This window comes from Peromyscus eremicus, chromosome 7, assembly GCF_949786415.1.
Source record: "Peromyscus eremicus chromosome 7, PerEre_H2_v1, whole genome shotgun sequence".
Lineage (NCBI taxonomy): Eukaryota > Metazoa > Chordata > Mammalia > Rodentia > Cricetidae > Peromyscus > Peromyscus eremicus.
This window is the reverse complement of record NC_081422.1, coordinates 65,615,356-65,637,135: the sequence shown is the minus strand read 5'-3', so window position 1 is coordinate 65,637,135 and position 21,780 is coordinate 65,615,356. Positions and strand designations below refer to the sequence as shown.

General features: G+C 43.2%; 1 protein-coding gene across 1 annotated transcript in view; it reads left to right on the top strand.

Moving 5' to 3' along the window:
- The first annotated feature begins 453 nt into the window (after positions 1-453).
- Aqp9 (aquaporin 9) overlaps positions 454-21,780 on the top strand; it is a 52,797-nt gene continuing 31,470 nt past the window's right edge. Inside the window, exons 1-2 of the mRNA XM_059268206.1 lie at positions 454-588; positions 797-970. Of these exons, the coding sequence (XP_059124189.1) occupies positions 860-970 (111 nt within the window). The 5' untranslated portion in view covers positions 454-588; positions 797-859. The remainder of the gene's footprint in view (positions 589-796; positions 971-21,780) is intronic.

Genomic DNA, 21,780 nt, shown 5'->3' with positions numbered 1-21,780 from the left:
AATTGGGATGGCATAGTCGGACTGCCCTCTCGGCTCAAGGGGCTGGAATCTCAGCTCTCTGGTGTGTATTGTTGCTTTCTCTGTCTTTCTGATTCTTGAATCCTAAATCTGCTCAGCAGATAGGGAGACCAGTTCCGTAAACAAGAGGGAGTTCCCATCTTGTCCCATAAACTCACACTGTGAAGCCTTCCAGCTGCCCACCCCCTTGTGTTAATTTACCTGTCTCTAGAGCAGTCCTTAGCAGCTCTGGAGTGGTTTCGTGAAATCCCCGGGGCACTGCTAGATGTGACAAGGAGCCTCCTGTCCCTTACACCCTCCAGTTTAAATGAAAACCTTCGGTAGAGAGTGTTCCCAGTGACGAGATCCATACCTGACCTAACAATTCTAAATTACACCCAAACTGCCCGCCCACTTCCGAATAGGAGAAAACAAATCATCAGAAGGCAGAAATTGTGTAACATAAATCTCTTCTGGACTGAGGCCCATCTCTGTGGTTTGGCAACACAACCCACACAGCATCTCTTTTCTCATCTCCTGGGAAAAAAAAAATTAAAAAGCCAACAAAGAAAAGGAAGCCAGAGAATAAAGGTAATGATTAATCTGTCAGGATCATTTTGAGGATTTGGGGTTATAACTCACTAATTCAAGCAAATAGCAGCAGGCAGGGACTGACGGCCTGAAACAGACAAGGATTAAGTCACAGCCTCTAATTGGGACAGCCTTTGCGTAGTCAGTATCTCCCCAGTCATCTCCAGGAATCCACCAGGAGCTAAGTGTTCCTCTCTTTATGTGGCAGTGAGGACAAGGACCAGAGCAAGCAGGCCTCAGTGGAAGGCGCACCTCTGGCAGAAACCCCGAGATGCCTTCTGACAAGGAACGCACCAAGAGGAGCCTCACACAGAGGCTGGCCCTGAAAAGCCGTCTAGCCAAGGAAACAATCTCTGAGTTCCTGGGCACCTTTATAATGATCGTGAGTATTTCCCGATTTCCCCAGTTCTGATCCTGCGCCGCCACCATCCTGGCTGCCAAGCTGCTGGAACAGGCATTTGTTTTTCTTTTGTCTTCTTTGATTATCAGATCTAGCCACTTCCAGGAAGCTGCAAGTTACTGTCTTGGTGGTTTGCTGTTTGGTGACAATACCATGAGAATTTCGTTTGCTCTTAACGCTTCTCCCAGGCGGTGGATGGGAGTGGGGGTGGGGAGAGTGGAGTACTCTCTTCATTTCAGTGTCTGAAATGGCAGTGTGATGAAAGAGTGAGTTGCTAGAAATTTCTTCTAGAGGAGGAACTGATCTGTGTGCTCTGCTTGCTCCCCATCAGGTGACTGAGTCACCTGGAGTAAGCATTAATGGTCAATAAATATGAACAGCATAAAACAGGCTACCAAGAGAGGTGCCTGGCAATGGCAGTGCTGTCTGATCATTTAACTTAAAAAAAAAAAAAAGTTGGAGATTTAGCTCAGTGGTAGAGCGCAAGGCCCTGGGTTCAGTCCTTGGCTCTGAAAAAACAAAACAAAAAACCCTATACATCTATTTATTTGTTTGTTTGTTTATTTAGATTCTCTCTCTCTCAGTGTGTGTGTGTGTGTGTGTGTGTGTGTGTGTGTGTGTGTGTGTGAACAACCTGCTGGGGTTGGCGCTCCTTCCACCATGTGGGCTCAAGGGATGGCAGTCAGGTCATCAGACTTGGTGGTGCTTTCATCCCCTGAACCATCTTGCCATGTGGGGTGGGGGGGGGTGTCTATGTCGTCCTATGTGGGTTTCATATCATTTCCCCCCTTTGATCTAACTTGGCTTCAGCAAATCTCTGAATATCTTTAAATAGACAGTTACAAGAACTTCGTAGATATAAACAAGGACTGGGTCTAAGAATATCTGCAAAGATTTGTTCAGCTATGAGAGAGAGAGGGTTGTGTAGTTACTAACGTGGTGTGAGCCCTGGCCCCAGGCTCTCACTGTATCACAGAAGTCATCAGACACTAAATTCCTAGCTAGAGTCCCACCCTTTGTAAAGAGAAAATTATTGTCATAGGACAACTATTTATTTTGATTTAATTTTTCTTAAAGCACAAAAACCCTAATTCAGGCACAATTTCATCTTCTCAAGATTCTAGAAAATTGCCAGCAAGTTTTACACATTAGAAAGTTCTTGGCTTTGGATTGTTGAGGAGGATAGGGATAGAATGTCAAGACAGGGAGAGTTAAAAAGACCGGTTTTGACTTCTTACCTTTCCCTGGAGGGAAGCTCCTACTTATTCTCACCAAAGTCAAGCTCAGAACTTAGGTCAGGGCAGTTAGAAGAAAAAAAGAGAAAAGAAAAAAGGCCCTGAGTCTTCTCATTCCAGGCAGAGCTTCATGGAAAGTTGCCCTCCACCAGTATAGAGATGCTTAGGGTTTTTTTTGTTTGTTTGTTTGTTTTTTAAAGAAAACATCTCATTATGTAGCTCTAGCTGGCCTAAAACTCACTATATAGACCAAGCTGGCTTCAAACTCATAGAAATCTGCCTACCTCTGCTTCCAGAGTGCTGGGATTAAAGGTGTGCGCCCCCACACACATCCATCTTGGGTCATGATATCTGATAGTCTGACTCTAAAAAAGCATTGTCACCACAGGCTGATTTCAGCCTCCAGTGACTTAAGCAGAAAAATGAAGCAAGGCCTATATCAAGTCTTAAGGTGGAAAACAAAGAAGAAGTGAGCTCAACTTCCTTTTTGCAACTGAAAAAGTTTAAAACCCTTCCTTGTTTCCTAAGAATTGGTTTCATAATTCCATTACACATTGAGGAGATGAAGTTGCATCCAGCCACTCACCATTGAGATCATGCAGCCATGTACCAACCTCTCCTATTCCGATATCCTCCTGCTTTCATCCCCAATGCTGGCCCTGAATTAGTAGGGCTTGCTGTCCCCAAGGCCAGAAATTCTCAACCTCCACCCCTGCGCTTTCCAAGCTGGCCATAAAATTTCCCTGGAACTACCCCATGTGATTATAGGCTATAAGACTCCCATTTCAGAAGGAGTCAGCATCATCCCCTGGAGGAAGGAATGTCATTACAGAGAGGGGCAGAGAAGAATCTGGACAGACAATCCTGGCTGGCTCTACACGTAGTGACTTCTATTAGCTTGTTTTTAGGTGCCTGGAATCAACCCCCAAGTCTTGTACATGACAGGCATCCACTCTCCCTCTGAGCAAAGCCTCCCAGCCACAACCTGGTTGTATAGCCTTAGACAACACTTCCACCTCTTCCTCACTTGGCCCCTTCAAGCTTTAGTCTGGTCTATGTTGTGAAGTCTCCAAAAAACGCTGAAAAGGTCATTGAACTGAGCAGTCCAGAAATAACTGAAGGAGGTTCCTAGAGGGTAGGTGTGGAATATGCACCCCTCCTCTTATCCTCTACTCTTCTCTTCCTCGGTACCCCTCACAGAATCCTTTATAATAAACCTGTAAATTCAGGGTTTCTCTGAGTTCTGGGAGATGCACAAGCCAACTATTGGTACCCCAAGGAGGGGCTTGTGGGAACCTCAAATTAGAATCGACCAATCAGAAACATAGTTCAAACACCCTGAAGTTTACCAGTGGTATGTGAAGTGGGGGTAGGTCACTCTTGAGGCCCAAGCCCTCACCCTGTAGGATCCCATGCTGTCTCCAGGTGGACCGTATCATGCTAAGTTGGAGGGCTCCTCCTTGATGTCTACTGCAAACTGGACTGCTTGGTTGCTGATGGGGAGTAATCCCATGCCTTTGGTGGTCACCATGTTCTTCTGTGTTGACTTCTGTGGTGTGAGAACAGTTTCACTCACACAGACCAATTATTCCAGGCAGAAGCTAGACATAGACTATCTGAATGTTGCATGAGAGAAAACCAAACTTTATGTCTTCTGACTAAAGGTAATTCGGACATGAATGACTAATTCCTCTTATTTACTCCATATAGTTATTTGCTAAAGTAAAGCTTGGTATAATCTAGAACTTTGATTGTCATGTTCTGTTTTGTTGAAGCCTGAAAGAGAAGCCCAAATAAGAAGTGTGATTTTTTTTAAACAACAAATCCCCATACAGCTGGAGAACAGATGCTGCCCCTGGAGTGGGGATCAGCCTCATCCACATTGTATCTAATACTCTTCTCAAGTTACTAAACTCCCAGCACAAAGCAGCACCAAGGTAGGGTCATGCAGTGGATCAGCTTCCAGAATTACAGGCTCACATGCTACTACCTCCACTGGTCTGCTAAAGTCAGGCACCCCTCGCTCCAAGCTCAGCCACCCCTCCCTCCACGTTCAGATAGCCCTCCACTCTATTATGCATGGAAGGCAGGTCTGTGGGTTGCTGCTGCTTCCTCAGCTTCCATCCGTAGTGGCTTCCATCCATAGTGGCTTCCATCCGTAGTGGCTGGCATTGTCAGGAGATATTTCACTGAAATTCATCTCAGCTCATTTCTCTATCAAACCTGGACGGAGTCCTTGTTATTTGAAACACACACTTCAGCACAAGGTCATCCCATTACATTAATCCTGGTCTACTGGTGAATGCAAATCTTGCCTGGCTTTTTCTAGTAAAGATTTCCCTCTTGACAAGGCCTGAGAGGAGAACATTGGAAAGACGGCAGAGGCTGGTGAGGACTACTTCCTGCTCCTTAGATCCCAGGAGTCTGCCATCATCTTAAAATCTGCTTCTGTCAGAGTCCCCTCAAACTCATTCATGCCATGGTTGAGATAGCCAAGGAGGCCCATTGGTCGCCTTTGAGAAAGCAAAGGTCCATACAAAAAGTTCTTGTAAACTGTGGCTCAAAACAAAAATAACTAAGTCATAAGCCGAAGAATGAGCTGGAATTTGGCCTGTTAAACACTGCGACCTTTTAGCCATTGGCCTTTTATCCTCACTGGCATTAGAGAAAGGTTGGCAACACATTTGCCTTCATGTGGAGGGAAGGTTTGTCATTTTGAGCTGAAAAGAAGGGAGCATGTGGCAAGTTCCCAACATGTATCAGGCTCTGTATTTGTTTAATCACCAAGATAGCCATATTCATTGCTGCTATGAGTTAATAGTTGTATCAGTAATAACAAGCTGCAACTAACAGTTAGCTTCTCTATTATCATTCATAAACAGTTGGGGAGAAGGGAAGGGAGAGACCTCAGAGAGTTAAAGGCCCACACCCGGAAGGTACAAAATGGATTTCTTTCTAATTCCAGATCTTATGCCTGCCATTTCACTTCTTACAGTTCCCTTGGGGAAACTGCATGGTAGATCAGACCGCCTACCCTACCTCCCCACAAACCCACTTTAGCATTTCTGTAGCTGGAAGCCATGAGCTGGTGGCCATAAGAATTGAATGGTGAATGGATAGCCAGGCTGGTGATACTAGGCATGGTACCCAGGACCCAGTGTCTTCGCCTCTCCTGTGTAAAAAAAAAAAAAAAAAAAAAAAAAAAAAGACTTTTTATATGGGTGGACACACATGAAATACAGATATGAGGGAGCCAAAGACTGGAAACACTCACACCTGGGCTTGCAGCCTGGGAACAGCCAACTGCAGAGGTTGTGTTAGCCCTGAGATTCCCAAGAAAGCTAGCACTGTGCAGCTGCCCCATGCTGCACTTCTTAGCTAGTTTATGGTCTTCCACGATGAGCTTGGTCTCCTTGAGTGCCAGACCCCTTGAAAGGAGCTAACACATCACAGAGGTGAGAAGTCAATGGACATGTCACAGAAAGTCCCTGGCATTAGAAATGGTCATAGCAATTGGGGGGGGGGCTCCCTTTCCCCTCTTTCTGCCTGGGAGTCCCCCCCTCCAATCTGTCTCCTTCTGGGAATCTTAAGATGGCTTTCCTCTGTATCTTCCACGAAGCTCCAAACTAACTCAAGTGGGACCCCATAAGTACACATAGAATCAAAATCTCTTCCTCTACTGAACTGCTCAGGACCTGTCATGATGTTGTGATATAGAAATATGTTGGCCTTTCTTTGTTCTGTGTGTTTGCATACTTTCCATACTTTTTAGGATTCTTTGATACAAAGCTCCTCTTAACCTTGATGCTGAGGGGAATATCCCAGCAAGCTTCCTCCTCAGGAAGGGCATCCTTCTGAGGTGGGAGCTATGGGCAATAAGGAAGATCTTTAATTCTTTTCTTACTACCAAAGCTTCTTCCATACTAGAGAACTATCTTTTGGCATCTCAAGAGAAAAAAAAAATTGCTTTAAATAAACGTAATGCCCTTGATCTGTGCCCTGGAAAGAAATCAAAAGAAATTGTCCTGGAACACAGAATCCAGAGGGGTAGGGATGTGGGCGGTGTGAGGAAGGGAGGAAGCAGACACAGTAGACCGCAGATATCACAGACCCTGAAGAGTACAGGGTCCTGTATTCCTTGTTCTTACCCTCCTCCATGACTGGCCCCTCTCTGTGGGTGTCACCAGATTCCTAGTTCCGATCTAGGCAGATTCTAGGTCAGACATACTAGTCGGAAATGTTGTTACCGTAAAGTCCATGTGTTTCAGTCTGCAAGTACGTTTCCAACAGGGAGATTTTTAAAATGAGAACATGTGGTCGGCATTTCAAAGAGTTAAGTTGTGAAAAAGCTTAGCCTCCTGATTAAAGGGAACACCCACTTCATAGGGCATAATCCACGCCAATTTTGGTCTACTATATTATTCAGAAACTCTGAGTACTAAGATAAGGGTGGGTAGGCACGTGTCACTGACCCTTCTTGTTGAAAGAGGAGCTGGTGTCTAGGCTGATGCAATTCTGTGCCCTTTGAATCATCCCAGAGCCAGCAGCCCTGCCTTAGGCCCTGGGCTTCACGTCTGCTTTGCCTCCTATGAACACAGAGTGTTCTCTTCTGGACTCTTCCTTGTTTCTACCTTTTCTGGAAGACAGGGAAAGAAAAGTGACCAGATCAGTGTGCCCAGATGGAGAAGCAGAAACAGCAAAGCCTGAAGGCCTTCATCCAGGATCCCCTGGCCCTTGACTACAAGAGCTGGTCTTGATATTCTGACTGCAGCCATTCCTAAAACACCATCATTTGACAAGAATTAACCCCTTTCCCCTGAAAACCCAAGAAAACTAGGTTAATTTGTATAGCTTACAAGACATTATTAGACATTAGAGATGTCAAATGATGACAACTCAGAGCAGAAATGATTGTGGTTGGGACATTTTCTAGAAGGTCTACTAGCAGTTTGAGAATCTTTGTTTCCTTCAAACATACTCTAAGTAACACTTGGGTCCTGAGGTGGTTCAGCCTACCGACCCTACTGACCATGTGGTACATAACTTTCTTTTAGGTTGTCTGTTTTCTGCATTCCCTTGGAGACCTCTTCCCACTCCGCACCCCCCACCCCCACCCCCCACTCCCACCCCCAACCGCACCCCCAGGACAGGGTCTCATTATATAGTTCTAGTTGGCCTGAAACTTGCTATGTAGACCAGGCTGGGCTTGAACTCACAGAGTTCTGCCTGCCCCTGCCTCTTGAGTGTTGAGATTAAAAGTGTACACTATCACTTCCGGTATGAGACCTCTCTTTTGTCTCATGACAAAGGACCTACTGAGAACTGGGTCTCAAGAGACCCCTTACTCAACTCCTCTCTTTATGGTTCAGTCATAGCCTTTCTGTTTCCTCCCCAAATACTCTTCTAGCTCATTGCTTTGCAAAACCACCTCCAACTTGAAGCCTTGAATGATGAAGATGGAGGGTCACAGGAAGCCAGAACTTCCAGTTGGCCTGTGGTGGTGAGTTAGAAGTGTCTACAGTCAGCAGTGCCCTGGTTCCTTGTGGCCAAAGATGGTGCTACAGTTTAGATCCTACATCTGCCAAAAGCCTGTGTGTTAACAGCGTGGTCCACAGCCTGGGATGCTATTGAGCAGCACAGACTCCGCAGAGGAAGTTAGGTCACTGAGGACTGGTCCCTCCCTTTCTCATTTTGCTTCCTTCACCATGTGACTCCCTTACAGGGTATATCCCACACCAAAAACCCTAAGGCAAGTGAGCCAAACCATCAACTTAAACCTCTCAAGCTATGAGCCAAAAATAAATCTTTCTTCATCTTCATCTTTCTCTCCCTTTACTCTCTTTCTTGTTTTGTTTTTGAGACTAGGTTTCACATAGTCCATGCTGCCCACTATCTTACCGTGTAGGTGAGGTTGGCCTTGAACTGATCTTTCTGCTTCCAGCTCTCACATGTTGGAATCATAGGCATGTATCACCACGTCCAGCCAATCTTTCCTTCTTATGTATGGTTTTGCCTAGATACTTTGTTCGAGCAGCACAAAGTTAACCCACATGGGTGGTTCGTCAGGGCTGTCAGGGTCTTCTCAGTCTGATGTGCTCTCCATAGTCTGATGCCATCCTCTGTCCCCAACAGCATAGCGTCAGTAAAAACTCTCAATCCTACCAACTTCTTGTCGTGTTGTTAATTATTTATGATCTGTATGTGAGGAGAAGCCCTTCATGCTTCTGCACTTGGGTGTTTTGTATCTTCAGAAAGCCTAAGGTTTGAACTCAGATCCTGTGGAAGAGCTAAACCCCTGGAGTTCCACAGAGGCTCAAGATGCAGAGGAAAGCAGGCCCTCCTCCAACAAGTATAATAAAGACAAGAGAAGGTGGAGTGAATGGGTCATCACTTATCCAACATAACTTTCATAACCAGATACTCTCCTTTACAAAGTCTCCTGAGGTGAGGGGATTGTTTTCTTGCTACAGATAGGAAATTAAGGCTTAGTGTGAGTAAGTGGCTTGTCTAAGCATGTAAACCACAGAGTCAGGATTAGAATCTCTGCTTTCTCCCCACTATGCTAAAGTGAACATTCCTGGAGACGCTTTTGAATTTGTGCTTCTGACTCTTCATGTAACCATGTGTTACTGTTTCGGCAGATTCATACATGGCTTTGTAGTCTTCGTATCTTCTACCACTTCAGATTTCCCCTCAAAGACCCCTTCTTGGATTAACATATTGGGATATAAGGGTATTAATTCCTCTGTGCCGTGTCCTCATGAACTGATGTACTCAGAGCTGTAGACCACTACAGTTCGAGTTCCTGTAGTGGACGTCTTCGAACAGGTCTCCTGTACATGCTTGCAATTGTTCCTCTTGGGTGTGTGTCTAGGTTTGTTGGCCCTACAGTACCTGCTTCATCAACTTTGTGTGTGTTTTTAGACTTCTTTCCAAAGTGATTTCAAATTTGTGCTTCTAGTAGCAACCTATGATTTTTTTCCATTTTCTTTGTATTCAAATATGTGCATTAACATCCTATTTTCATATTTTTTGCTCACTCACTTGAAAGATTGGACAGAGAATCTCAGTAGTAATTTTCATCATGCCTGGTATGATGATCCTTTCTGCACACATTTCTCTGAACCATCAGGTTTTTCTCTCCAGTGAAAACACGTGCATTTAGAACATGGTCTGCCCCCTGCTCTTGTCTTCTACACCAAATCTCTTTGGGAGTTCAAACTTTTTCTTCATACTTATAGGATATGGATATTTATTTTAGAACCAGACACTAAAGACATTCTGTGGTTTATCATGGTTAACTGCTTTGCTTTTCATATTTAGAGCTCCGAGTCATTAGACTTTGGATGTATGTGTGTTGTAGAGTAGGTGTCTGCCATCCCTGTCTGGAAAGACAACTGACCCAGCCCCATTTCGGAGCAGACTTTATGTTCTCCATGTATTTTGATGACATCTTTGTCATATTCCAGTTCATATATGTGTGTGTTTCATTTCTGTGTCTAGACCCAATGATGTGACTAATGTCCAGACTTGTACTAAGGTCACATATTTTTTGTTACTATCACTTTCTAATTATCTTTCATTTTTAAAATTGTCACTATTTTTCAATATCATCAACCTTTTATTCCTCTATGTGAATTTCAGTATTAATTAACTTATCAAATTCTTTAAGAGAAAATATGGGCAGGATTAGATATCTTGTCTTCACTTTATGTGACATTCTTGTTACAACTGATACTTTCAGAATGTTGAATTTTCTCATCCATGAATGTGAAAGTGGATCGTTAGTTGGCTTTTTACTAGAATTTTATACTTTGTATCAGTCATGTAGATTCTAAAATTGCTCTCTTGTTATTGTCAAGGATTTCTTTTTCTGAGGATAATGAAGACTTTGCCATTTTCTGTTCCTTAAGCATTTGATTTCTTCTACTGTCATTTTTGTGGCTTAAACCTCTTGTGTGGTGACAGTAGAAGCCATAATAGTGTTATCATTTTATAGTCAACTTCATGATATTTTGTCATTAAATGTGATAATCCCTAGGAGATACTGAGGAATACTGTAGCTTCAAGAGAATTCTTATTTAGGGCTGATTTTTTAAAAATATTTTAGAATACTATTTCTGCATCAATGAAATGTAGCATGAATTCTAATTGATCTTAATAATAAAAACTTGGAGTCAGATATCAGGGTAAATGCTGAAAGATCAGAGAAGGAAAGGAGCAGCCAAAGTCACCTCTTACCTCCACAAATCCTCAGACCAAAAAGGGAGCCAAGCTCCTGTCTCTGCCTGCCTTATATCCCTTATTCCACCCAGCCATATCATTTCCTGTCTGTCTGTACAGACCTCCAGACCTCTAATGGCTAGCTCCAGCCCCTGATCTTTAGGCAAGCTTTATTTGTTAGAGCACAAACAAAACATCACCACATTTCCCCCTTTTTGTCTAATATAAAAAAATTATATAACTAATAATAACTAATATAAAAATATTATATATAAATTAATATATAACTAATATAAGAGAAACTATATACAATAAGTACAATAACTATATACAATATATACAGGCAATAAAAACATCAACAATGTCTAAGTCCATGAACATTTGACAAATTCAGAGAAAATATGCCATTATCTATCCTATCTTGGTGAGTCCAAAAGGTTGTACCTAATTCATTTTCTATTCTAACTTGCATTACCAAAACTATCTTTTATGTCTCTCAACCCTATGCACCTTACACCTCTTTAGTGAATTTCTTTTCTGAATCTGGTAACAAGGAAAACTATAACTATAACTATAAAGTCTTCAACTCCATCAGAAACCCAAGAAGGAAATAATATTACCTGAGTAAGGAGGAAGTGCAAGCTAGTGACTTCCAAAATATGTGAGAAATGACAGAAAAAGCTGGCTGCATGGACAGTCACCCAAGGTTTCTCTGAAATGTTGGGGCATCCATCTTTGGCCTACAGGCCTAAAATGTCTAACAGACTTTTCTGTGAAGCAAGGTATTCTGAAGGGCTGTCCTACCTTGTCTTGGCAAAGTTCAGCAGTCACTTTCTTTTGTGTCCTGCTTGTCCAGTTTGGACAGCATATTGTCAGCAGTCAAGGCAAGGGCAGTTTCTTGCCCAGTGGCTAACTTTTGCCTCTCTCTGCCAAGCAATATCACTTCCTGTCTGTCTGTACAGGCCTCCAGATCTCTATGGTTAACTAATGGCTAGCTCCACCCTCTTATCTTTAGACAAGCTTTATTTGTTAGAACACAAACAAAATATCACCACAATGAAACACATAGATTTATGTAAACATTTGAAATAAACATGTGAGTTCCCTTTATCTGATCATGCAGTCAATTCTGTTAATAAACAATGTTAGCATCAAATAAGCCCTGCATTCTTGGTACTAATCCCTAATTATACTATAGTTAATACATAATGCTTTATTAAATATTTAGATCATAATTTTTTTAAAGATTTATTTCTGTTTCTTTTATATGTATAAATGTTTTACCTACATGTATGTATGTGTATTATGTTCATTCATGGTATCTGCAGAGACCAAAAGAGGGCATTGAATCCCCTGAAACCAGAGTTACAGATGGTTGTGAGCTGCCATGTGGGTCCTGGGATCCGAACCTGGGACCTCTGGAAGAAGAGACAGTGCTCTTTACTGCTGAGCCAGCTCTCCAGCCCCCAACATCACAATTTTTATATATTGTCTTTGTCTAGTTTTGTTCTAAGGTTGCATTAGCCTCCTGAAATGTGTTGGAATTATTTCTCTCAGACCTATTTTGTAGAATGATTAATTTTTTTAAATTTCATTTTATTTCTTTATTTTGTATCTATATGGTCATGTGCACATGTGGAGGTCAGAGAACATTTTGTCAGTTTTGCCTTCCTCCATGGGGGGTCCTAGGGATCCAATTTGGGTTGTCAGACTTGGCAGCAAGCACCTTTACCTGCTGAGCCCTCTCACTGGTCCAAGAATACTTTCTTTATAGTGGGAATTATCTAACTCCTTAAAGATTACTTAGTACATACACTGAAGGAAGGAGAGAGAAATAGAATAAACAAGGAGAGGGAAGATTTATTTAAGTCATAGGTCCAGTTTAGATTTTTCTGTGCTTCATTCCATTTTGGAAATCAATATATTTATCTAAGAAATTTAGCCAAGCACACGCATGTGCTTCTAGTACTTGGAAGGTGTAGTCAAGAGGATCAGGATTCATGGCCAACCTCAGCTACATGGGTAGCTTGAAGCCAACCTGGGCTACATGAGACACTTCTCAACAAACAGCCTCAATAAATTAAGACAGAAAGGGAAAGATAAAGACACTGTGTTTCATTTGCAGTTTCACACATACTTTTTCAAAATTGCTAATACTTTCAAAACTAACGTTTTGAAAGTACTAATTTTGAACTGCATATACATAGCCTTCTCTGGCTCTTGAAGTCTCCACTGAACCTTGTAGCTGTGCCCTCTTCACAGTCTTGAACAAGAGGTTTCTTTGCTTTCCACTCCAGTGCTTTCTGCTTTGATCAGTCTGTCTTCCCACAGCCTCCACCAGCTCTCCTCACCCAAGGTCCACTTCACTCGCCCCCTGAGTGGGCCCTGAGTATTCAGCCTTGTGTTTTTGAGGAGTTGGCAAATCCATTTGACAAAGCTCTTTATGGTCTTTAGCTGACCAGCTAGTCCATCTCCTCAGTCTTGTTTCATGTCTCAGTTCACCGTCAGTATCATTATTCCTGGTTTTAAAAAGATAGAACAACGTTATCTATCCTTTGACAACCTCGTACCGTAAACAATGCGTCTTTATCATAGGCATTCCAGTTTCCCACCTCTTCCCCAGGAGCCCAACTCCTCCCTGCCAGCTACCTACAGGCACCTCCCTTCAAGCCCTCTCCTTTGATTTTGCTGATAATATTACAGTGCAGACTTACATTTACTTCCGCTCTTCGGAAGCCTTCGCAAAGGTGAAATCTTTGTCCTGTCCTTGCTGTTTCCAAACAGGTAGACATGGAACAAATGTTCTTCCACCTTTGCCTGACTGTGCTCCTTGCTAAGAGATCAACTAGAAACCGCAACTTTTTAATAGGCAATTTGCAGGCATTATCCCAAGTCTCTCTTATTTCTGTTTCAGGTCTGTTATCAGCCTTTAGTCCTTATAAATCTGTATTTCTTTGGTATATAATATGAGAATTAAAAAAAATTAATTCTAAGATTTTTCTGCCACATGACTGAGAGGAAATATTCATGGTTTGTCTTCAATGTAAATATTTCCTATTTTTGCCAATTGTGGTGAATTATTGCCTTTGTCACCTTGCCTTTCTTGTGATCTGGTTTTGGAAATTGACTGTGTGACTTTCTCCATCTTGTTTGTTTGTTTGTTTGTTTGTTTTGAGTCAGGTTTTCTCTAGACCAGGCTGGCCTCAAACTCACAGAGATCCACCTGCCTCTGCCTCCCAAGTGCTGGGATTAAAGGTGGGTCCCACCATGCCTGGCTTTCTCCACCTTTTTCTGATTGTCTCTTAGCCATTATTGTAGCTGGAGTTTTCCTGCCTGGCCCACAGTCAGGACAAATCTCTCTCACCTGCCAGTTCCACAGCCGCTCAGGCCCGACCAAGTAAACACAGAGACTTATATTGGTTACAAACTGTATGGCCGTGGCAGGCTTCTTGCTAACTGTTCTTACAGCTTAAATTAATCCATTTCTATAAATCTATACCTTGCCACGTGGCTCGTGGCTTACCGGCATCTTCACACGCTGTTTGTCATCGTGGCAGCTGGCAGTGTCTCTCTGACTCAGCCTTCCACTTCCCAGCTTTATTCTCCTCCTTGTCCCGCCTATACTTCCTGCCTGGCCACTGGCCAATCAGTGATTTATTTATTGACCAATCAGCAACACACTTGACATACAGACCATCCCACAGCACATTATTTTCTATTTCTCACCACTCTTCCCTTCATCCCTGGGCCGCATGTGATTATCTCACATCTACTTGGCAATTCACTAATTCCCTATTGCACTGTGTCTAAACCAGTTGGTCAACACCAGTCACTGAATCTTTGGTTTTCGTATTGTATTTTTATGCCTTTCTCTTCCCCTGTGCTTATTTCTTTTCTAACTGTGTCCTACTAAAGCCCAGTACATTCGTAACATTTTAGGTCTCTGCCATCATCTCGAGATTTTGGGAGCTAGTCATTCTGCTTGTTTTATCTGTTGACCTTTGTCCATGGAGGAGCTTTTATATGTGTTTGGGGGGATAGGGATCATAAATGTGTATTGTAAATGCCGTAGGGAATTTTTTCTCTGTGGGAATTCCACAGGCCCACACTGTGGAGTGCTTCCTCTGAAGCAGGTTTTCTTTTGCTTCTAGAAGATAATCACGGGCTGAGGCTAGGGCTCAGTCAGAGAGTGCTTGCTTAGCACACAGGACTCCTGGGTCCACTCCACACCTAGCACCTCATAAATTGGGCATGGTGGTGTACACCTGTAATTCGAGCACTGTGGAGGTGTAGAGGTAGCGGAGATCAGAAGTCCGAGGTCGACCTTGGCTATCCAGTGAGTTCAAGGCCAGCTTGGACTGCTTGAAACTCTGTCTCAAAAAATAATTTCTTTAAAAATATATCAAATATGATTGTGAAGCAGAAAAAATAAAAATGGAAAGTGGATAGATGAAGGGACCTGCTGCAGAACACTGTCCCCTAAAGAACAGCTCTTTGGTTCTTTTCCTCTCTCAGGATGGGATGGGTCCATGGATACGAAGCCACCTCTTGTCCTGTCAAGTCCTTAGCCCTCAAATCAGCAACTGCTCTGGTCCGTTTTCCCTTGCCAGCCACTGACTTGAAGGGCCAGACTTGCCTGGGAAGTTTCACAGTTTCGGAGAGCCTAGGAAGGAAAGTCTGCTGGGGGCCACGGGTCCAGAGGCTGCAGGCCCCAGAGCCCTGGAGTCAGCCAACAGCACACTGCGTTTGATCCCTGTGTTTTCAGTTGGACTCACTAAAGTTCCTATTTTTGCTGACTCTAAAGATGGAGCTACTTCTTTTTCTACTTTCCAGAAGTGGGTTTGGCTGGTTTTTCTTTAGTGACCAGGTTCATTGCATCATGATCCCATCACTTGTGAAGAAAGGAGAAGCCAGGGATAAGCAGAGATATGGCTCCTCTGTATCCTGCATCTTGTGATGAAGGGTTTTTGTTTTTTTGTTTTTGTTTTTCGGGACAGGGTTTCTCTGGGTAGCTTTGGTGCCTGTCCTGGATCTCACTTTGTTGCCCAGGCTAGCCTTGAACTCACAGAGATTCGCCTGCCTCTGTGTCCTGAGTGCTGGGATTAAAGGCGTGTGCCACCACCGCCCGGCAAAAGATGCAGCTTGTATAAAGACACAGTTTTTCTTATTTAAAGATATATTTTAGATTTTTTTTTTTTTTGTGTGTGTGTGTGTGTGTGTGTGTGTGTGTGTGTAAGCATGCCACAGCGAGCTTGTGGAGGATGAGATGATGAGATGACAACTCATTTCTCTCCTTCTGTCACGTGGGTCCCTGGAACTAACTGAACTCAGGTCATCACCAGGCTTGGCAGCAAGCCCCTTCACCTGCTAAGCTATCTCACTGGCCCCAAACAAAACATTATAAGTTAATATGGAGAATAAAATTTGAAGTGTGGCAAAGAAAAGAGGCGAATTTCTTATATTTATACTTTGAAACTCTTCGTCTGCCCCTGTGCATTCTCTGACCATTTTCCTCCCCCGTGAAAGAGCTGACCCAGTGAAATGTGGCTCTTCAAATGTTATTGAAAATTGTTCAAGAAACGCTATGAAGAGCAGTCGTCCATATATGCTGGTCTTTCCAGATGTGGGAGCTAAACCAACTCAAGCAGGAATTGTCCAAAGCCTTCAGGTTCACTATAAAGGGGAAAAGAGAATATACCTTCCAGGCTGGCTGGATCACAGACTCTCCCTTGTTTGAGGAGCATCTCATGGGTCTGGTGATTTGTAGAGAATAATACCCTGAGAAGTGCAGACCCTGGAATGAACCTAGGAGGCACATCAGTCTCCAAGCTCCTTCATCTTGGAGGATCTTCCAGGTTGAGAGCTACCCGAGGAGGCTGTGGTTGACATTGTAAGGTGCTGTGCATGCCGGGAGAACTGTTCTCACCAGCCAGCATCCTTATCTTACACAGCACAGGGAACCATGCTCATCTCAACACAACACGTGTGCCTTTACAAACCAACACCTAATTAGTTTATTATTCTGGCCTCTGGAATCAGGATCAAGTTCTCATCCGGCTGAGCATCTGGGAGGAGTAGAGGGATGTGGATGCTGGCTGTGGATCAGAATAGGAGTACATTATTCTTCAGCCCAGTCAAGATGATGGAGTTTTAGTTATCTCTCCTTTCTGGGGCCTGAGTTAGTTGGTGAAAGTCTTTTCTTTGAGGGCACTGGGGTTGGCCCATTTACCTGCCCATCCAACTCCAGGTTGAAGATTCCTGTCCCTTTACAAGCCTGCCTTACTGTGGGTACTTTCCAAATATGGCCCATTCTCTCAGGATACAAGCTTTCTAACCAGAATGTCCACATGGAAGTCTTAGTTCTTTCTGACTATTTTTGTTACGGCTGAGAAAGTTTTCTTTTTGCAATTGGAAAACTTACTGTCTAGAAAGCTGAGTGTAAATACATATTGTATCTTCGAAAGAGAATCCAGAGAAGCAGTAGGTCGAGAAAGCACTCAGGGCAGGGAACCAGAGGGCCTGGCTCTGCCTCTGACCCTCAGACACCAGTTTTTGTTATCCATTGTTTACCTATTTATATTTTTATTTTGTTTTTTAACTATGTGGAGTGTGTGTGTGTGTGTGTGTGTGTGTGTGTGTGTGTGTGTGTGAATCTGTGCACATTAATGCAGGTTCCCTGAGAGGACATAAGAGGACATCAGATTTCCAGAAGCTGAAGTCACAGGCCATTGTGAGCTATCTGACATGGGTGCTGGGAATCGTACCCTGGTCTTCTGCAAGAACAGTCCGTGCTCTGTTCAGCTCTCGCTCCAGCCATGGACTTGCTTTTTAAAAGGGGGGAAGTCATGACCTTGTCTGACCCACAGCGTACAGGTTCTAAATTGTTCCTCTTTTACCCATCCAGTAAAAAGTAGGAAGAAGTCAAACCTGATCAAGGTGCTCCCTATTTGTGTGAACCTGCAGAGTGCTCCTAGCCTGTCTCAGCTTTGGTCTCCATATTTATAAAATGGTGACAGTGAAAGGATCTAACTCACAGTCACAGGGAAGACCAAGGGGCAAATGTATGGTCCTTAGCTCACAAAAAGTCTCATCGCTATGGAGTCTCCCTCTGTAACTGTCCATAATTTGCTTTTAGTCATGGTATTTTATCACAGCAATGAAAAGTAACTAATACGGATATTAATCCTGAATAGCTCCCCCAAATGCTGGCCAGTGCCATGGCTTCTGATGTAGCTAGTCCTGTAGTGTTGTTGGTGTGTGCAGATCAGAGGACAGCCTCAGGTGTGTCCTCGCCTTTCACTTTGTTTGAGGCACGTCTTTCTGTTTCTCTCTTTGGTGTGTTCCCAGGCTAGCTGATCCTCAAGCTTCAAGGGATTTTCTTGTCTTTACCTCCCATCTGGAGCAGAAGCCCTGGACACGGGGCTCAGCTTTCTGTGGTTTCTGGGGATCAGAACTCAGGCCATCACACTTGGGCGGCAAAGACTTTAAACACAGAGCCATCTCCCCAGCCCCTGGGACATTTGTTAGACACTTTAAAGAAAGTGATAAATAGGTGAGACCCTTGAGAAGAGTGAAAACATCCACAAAACCATACAGGCTGAGTTTTCCCTCTTTCTTTTTATTGCCCTCAGCAATTCATAAAAATCACTTCCTCATTTTAGGTACCATGTTGCATCCAGTAAAGGGTGTGTCACAGGGTTGTGACTTAATTTGTAACTTTTGGAACTTCCAAATAATATTTCTTAGAAATCACACCTATTTTTTCCTAATCCTCTTACTCCAAACTTACTTTCTCCCTTTTCTACACTAATGAGTACAAGAAAAAAGTTTTATTCTTTTTTTGCTTGGGCTTCAATATCTTAATCTTTCACCAAGCATTGTTTTAGTGTGAGTGTTAGAGGAATAAGCTGTGCTGGCAGACATTGTAGCATTAGGATCTTTTGGGGAGGGCATTGAGACATTGTCTCACATAGGCCAGACTGGCCTTGAACTTGATAGGTAAATGAGAACCTCCTTCAATTCTGATCTTCCTACTTCTGCCCCCCAAGTGCTGGGATTGCAGGTAGGCACCACCCTGCCTTTATGTGGTGCTGAAGACTGTGCGCAGTACTTTGTGCCCATGAGTCATCCCTCTACCAACTGGGCTCTATATCCAGGTGGCCAATAGTCTTGAAGGAATGCCACAAGATAATGTGACATGCAAAGACTGCAGCATTTAGAAATGTCTCAAAAGGCCAATGGGAGCTCAGCATGTGTGTTGGGGAGGGGGCGTGCTTGAAAGCTTTAAGCAAGCAGAGTTTTAGTTAAGAATGAAGAATAGACTAGGTTTGGAGGAGCAAGTGAAGAAAAGGCCCCCTGTGAGCAGGCATGTAGAGACTGGGGTGGCAACTGTCGGTTCAAAGGGCTCAAAGTGGCTGCCATGCAGTGCTGTAGATCTGTGTTGGGCAGAATAGGGCTGGGCTCCACGGAACAAGGTAATAGAGAGCCTGGATGTGAAGTGATACTTCTTAGGCAGCAGAGAGACTTTCATCCCTACATCTGTACATGTACATCTGTAGCATGGCATCTTGCAGAAGGTTAAGCGAGGTATAGGAACATCATTATGAATGTTCAAGGAGGGAAGAAGGAAGGCAAGATGGTTCCAGAATGTTTGGCTTAGTGGCTAGTAATAGAGGGGCATACCTCACATTCCAATTAGCCACCTGTTCTACCCTTCTGAGTGTTTCCTGTCTTTTCTATTGAAACTTTCTCCTGTCCTCATAGCCATAAAATCTACTAATAAAAACATAACTTATTCTGCTATTATAACTTTTCTACCCAGAGCAATAGCACACACACACACACACACACACACACACACACACACACACACACAAACTCACTGTAAAATGACCAGTCTTTGGAAAGTCATTGAAAACAAGCAAAACCACTTGAAGTTTTGCAGTTTCCCCCTCGCCCACATTTGATTGTGATCAGCAGTGGCACAGCAACGATTCCTCCTGCCTGCCCTAAGTGTAGCCTCTCCCTGCTGATTATTGCCAGGAAGTGCGTTCATGATTACGCTCATGGATCCAATCATTTGAATCCACTGACTCTTAGCTTTCCTTTTGAGTTTACACTTAAAACAACAATATCCTGTGTTTCCATTTATGACTGCCCTTTGCTGTTTAAATAGCGCTTTCATTAGTGTTATCTCATTTGAACCTTTATTGAAAAATCCCATGAAGCAAGCCTGAGCTAAGGCTTTTGTTGTGTTCATTTACACAATCATGAAGGGTGCTTTCTTACCCAGCAGAAAAAGCAACACTCTGATTATTTGACATGAATATATTAGAAACTATTACAGAGACCAAGAAATTTAACACATGGATCTTTTCTTTCGCTGTATATGTATGTGTAGTGTAGGAATAATGCCTATAGTAGATCCCCCGTCTGCTGTAAGTTCAGAATTATCAGAATAGTATAGACTGCAAGGGACATGGGATAGGAATTAAGAACATAGACTCTGCCGGGCGGTGGTGGCGCACGCCTTTAATCCCAGCACTCGGGAGGCAGAGCCAGGCGGATCTCTGTGAGTTCAAGGCCAGCCTGGACTACCAAGTGAGTCCCAGGAAAAGCGCAAAGCTACACAGAGAAACCCTGTCTCGAAAAAAAACAAAAAAAAAAACAAAAAAAAAGAACATAGACTCTGGGATTATGTGATGCTCACTTTTTAAACCCAACCAGCATGCCAACAAAGCCATGAACCAAAATGTCCAAGAAATTTGGGACACCATGAAAAGACCAAACCTACGAATAATAGGGGTAGAAGAAGGAGAAGAATACCAACTCAAGGGCACAGAAAATATATTCAACAAGATCATAGAAGAAAACTTTCCCAACTTAAAGAAGGAAATGCCTATGAAGATACAAGAAGCCTGTAGAACACCAAACAGACTAGACCCCCCAAAAAAGTCTCCTTGCCACATAATAATTAAACAACTAAACATACAGAATAAACAAAGAATATTAAGAGCAGCAAAGGAAAAAGGCCAAGTGACTTGTTTTTGTTTTTAAAGAATGAGGAAGTAACCTTGTGGCTCTATGAGATCTGCAGAGAAGTGTTGGAAACAGAACATTAAGGACAGATATTGGCATATGCTTGGATGTTGGTGTGGAAAGAAACCTTAAAGATTGTTTTCTAGGTGCTGTAGGGTTCAAGGAAATGCTGAAGAAGACCCCAGACTCAAATAGTATGTAAGAGTGAAGAGTGTTTATTTACTATACCTGTACAAAATGGTGACAACCTTGAGAGGAGCCTGTAGGCTCTTATTAAGAACAGCTAAGGGGAGTTTCAGGGACACTGAGGTCATCTCAAACATAGCTGGTTAAACAAGCATCAGTTACATTAGTATACTTTTAATTGGCGGAGGTTTTATCTTTGGGTATATTTGCACAAGCTTGGGCAAGTCCAGAAGTGACCCAGAAGCGGGGCTGTAGGACTTGTCCTTGAGATATCATGTGGCTGGCTTCAGGCCTTGTTTGTGTTCTCTCCCTTGGCCTTGATGTAGTTTGTTGATAAATGACCCTTTGCTGGGAGAGACACCTGTTTGCCCCTCTCAGAGAACTGAAACCTAAATTTAGTTGTAAAAGTGGGAGAGTTTAACCCCTTCAGCACAGAAACTAAGACCAACACAGAACTGATTATAAACTGCACACAGTATAATTGAATGTTAGAGAATTGAATCTCGGGTTAGGTTTGGCGTGAAGAATCCAAATAGGTAATGTAATCCAATAGGATTTCCTCATAGACTAGAAAAAAAACAAGGTAAATACAAGCAACTGCTGTGGGATGTATGGCAAATGTGTTGCTAATTAATCAATAAAACACTGATTGGCCGTTGGCTAGGCAGGAAGTATAGGCGGGGCAAGGAGGAGAATAAAGCTGGGAAGTGGAAGGCTGAGTCAGAGAGACACTGCCAGCCACCACGATGAGAAACAGCATGTGAAGATGCCGGTAAGCCACGAGCCATGTGGCAAAGTATAGATTAATAGAAATGGATTAATTTAAGCTATAAGAACAGTTAGCAAGAAGCCTGCCATGGCCATACAGTTTGTAACCAATATAAGTCTCTGTGTTTACTTGGTCGGGTCTGAGAGGCTGTGGGACTGGTGGGTGATAGAGATTTGTCCTGACTGTGGGCCAGGCAGGAAAACTCTAGCTACAAGCAACAGCTCCTTTCTGGGTGTGAGAATAGGAAAGGTGTTGTTCTTACAAGGCAGACAACCTACACCACCACACAGGACCATGCTCTTCTTTTTGGAGGTTAAAATAACACACTGAGTATGTACTGT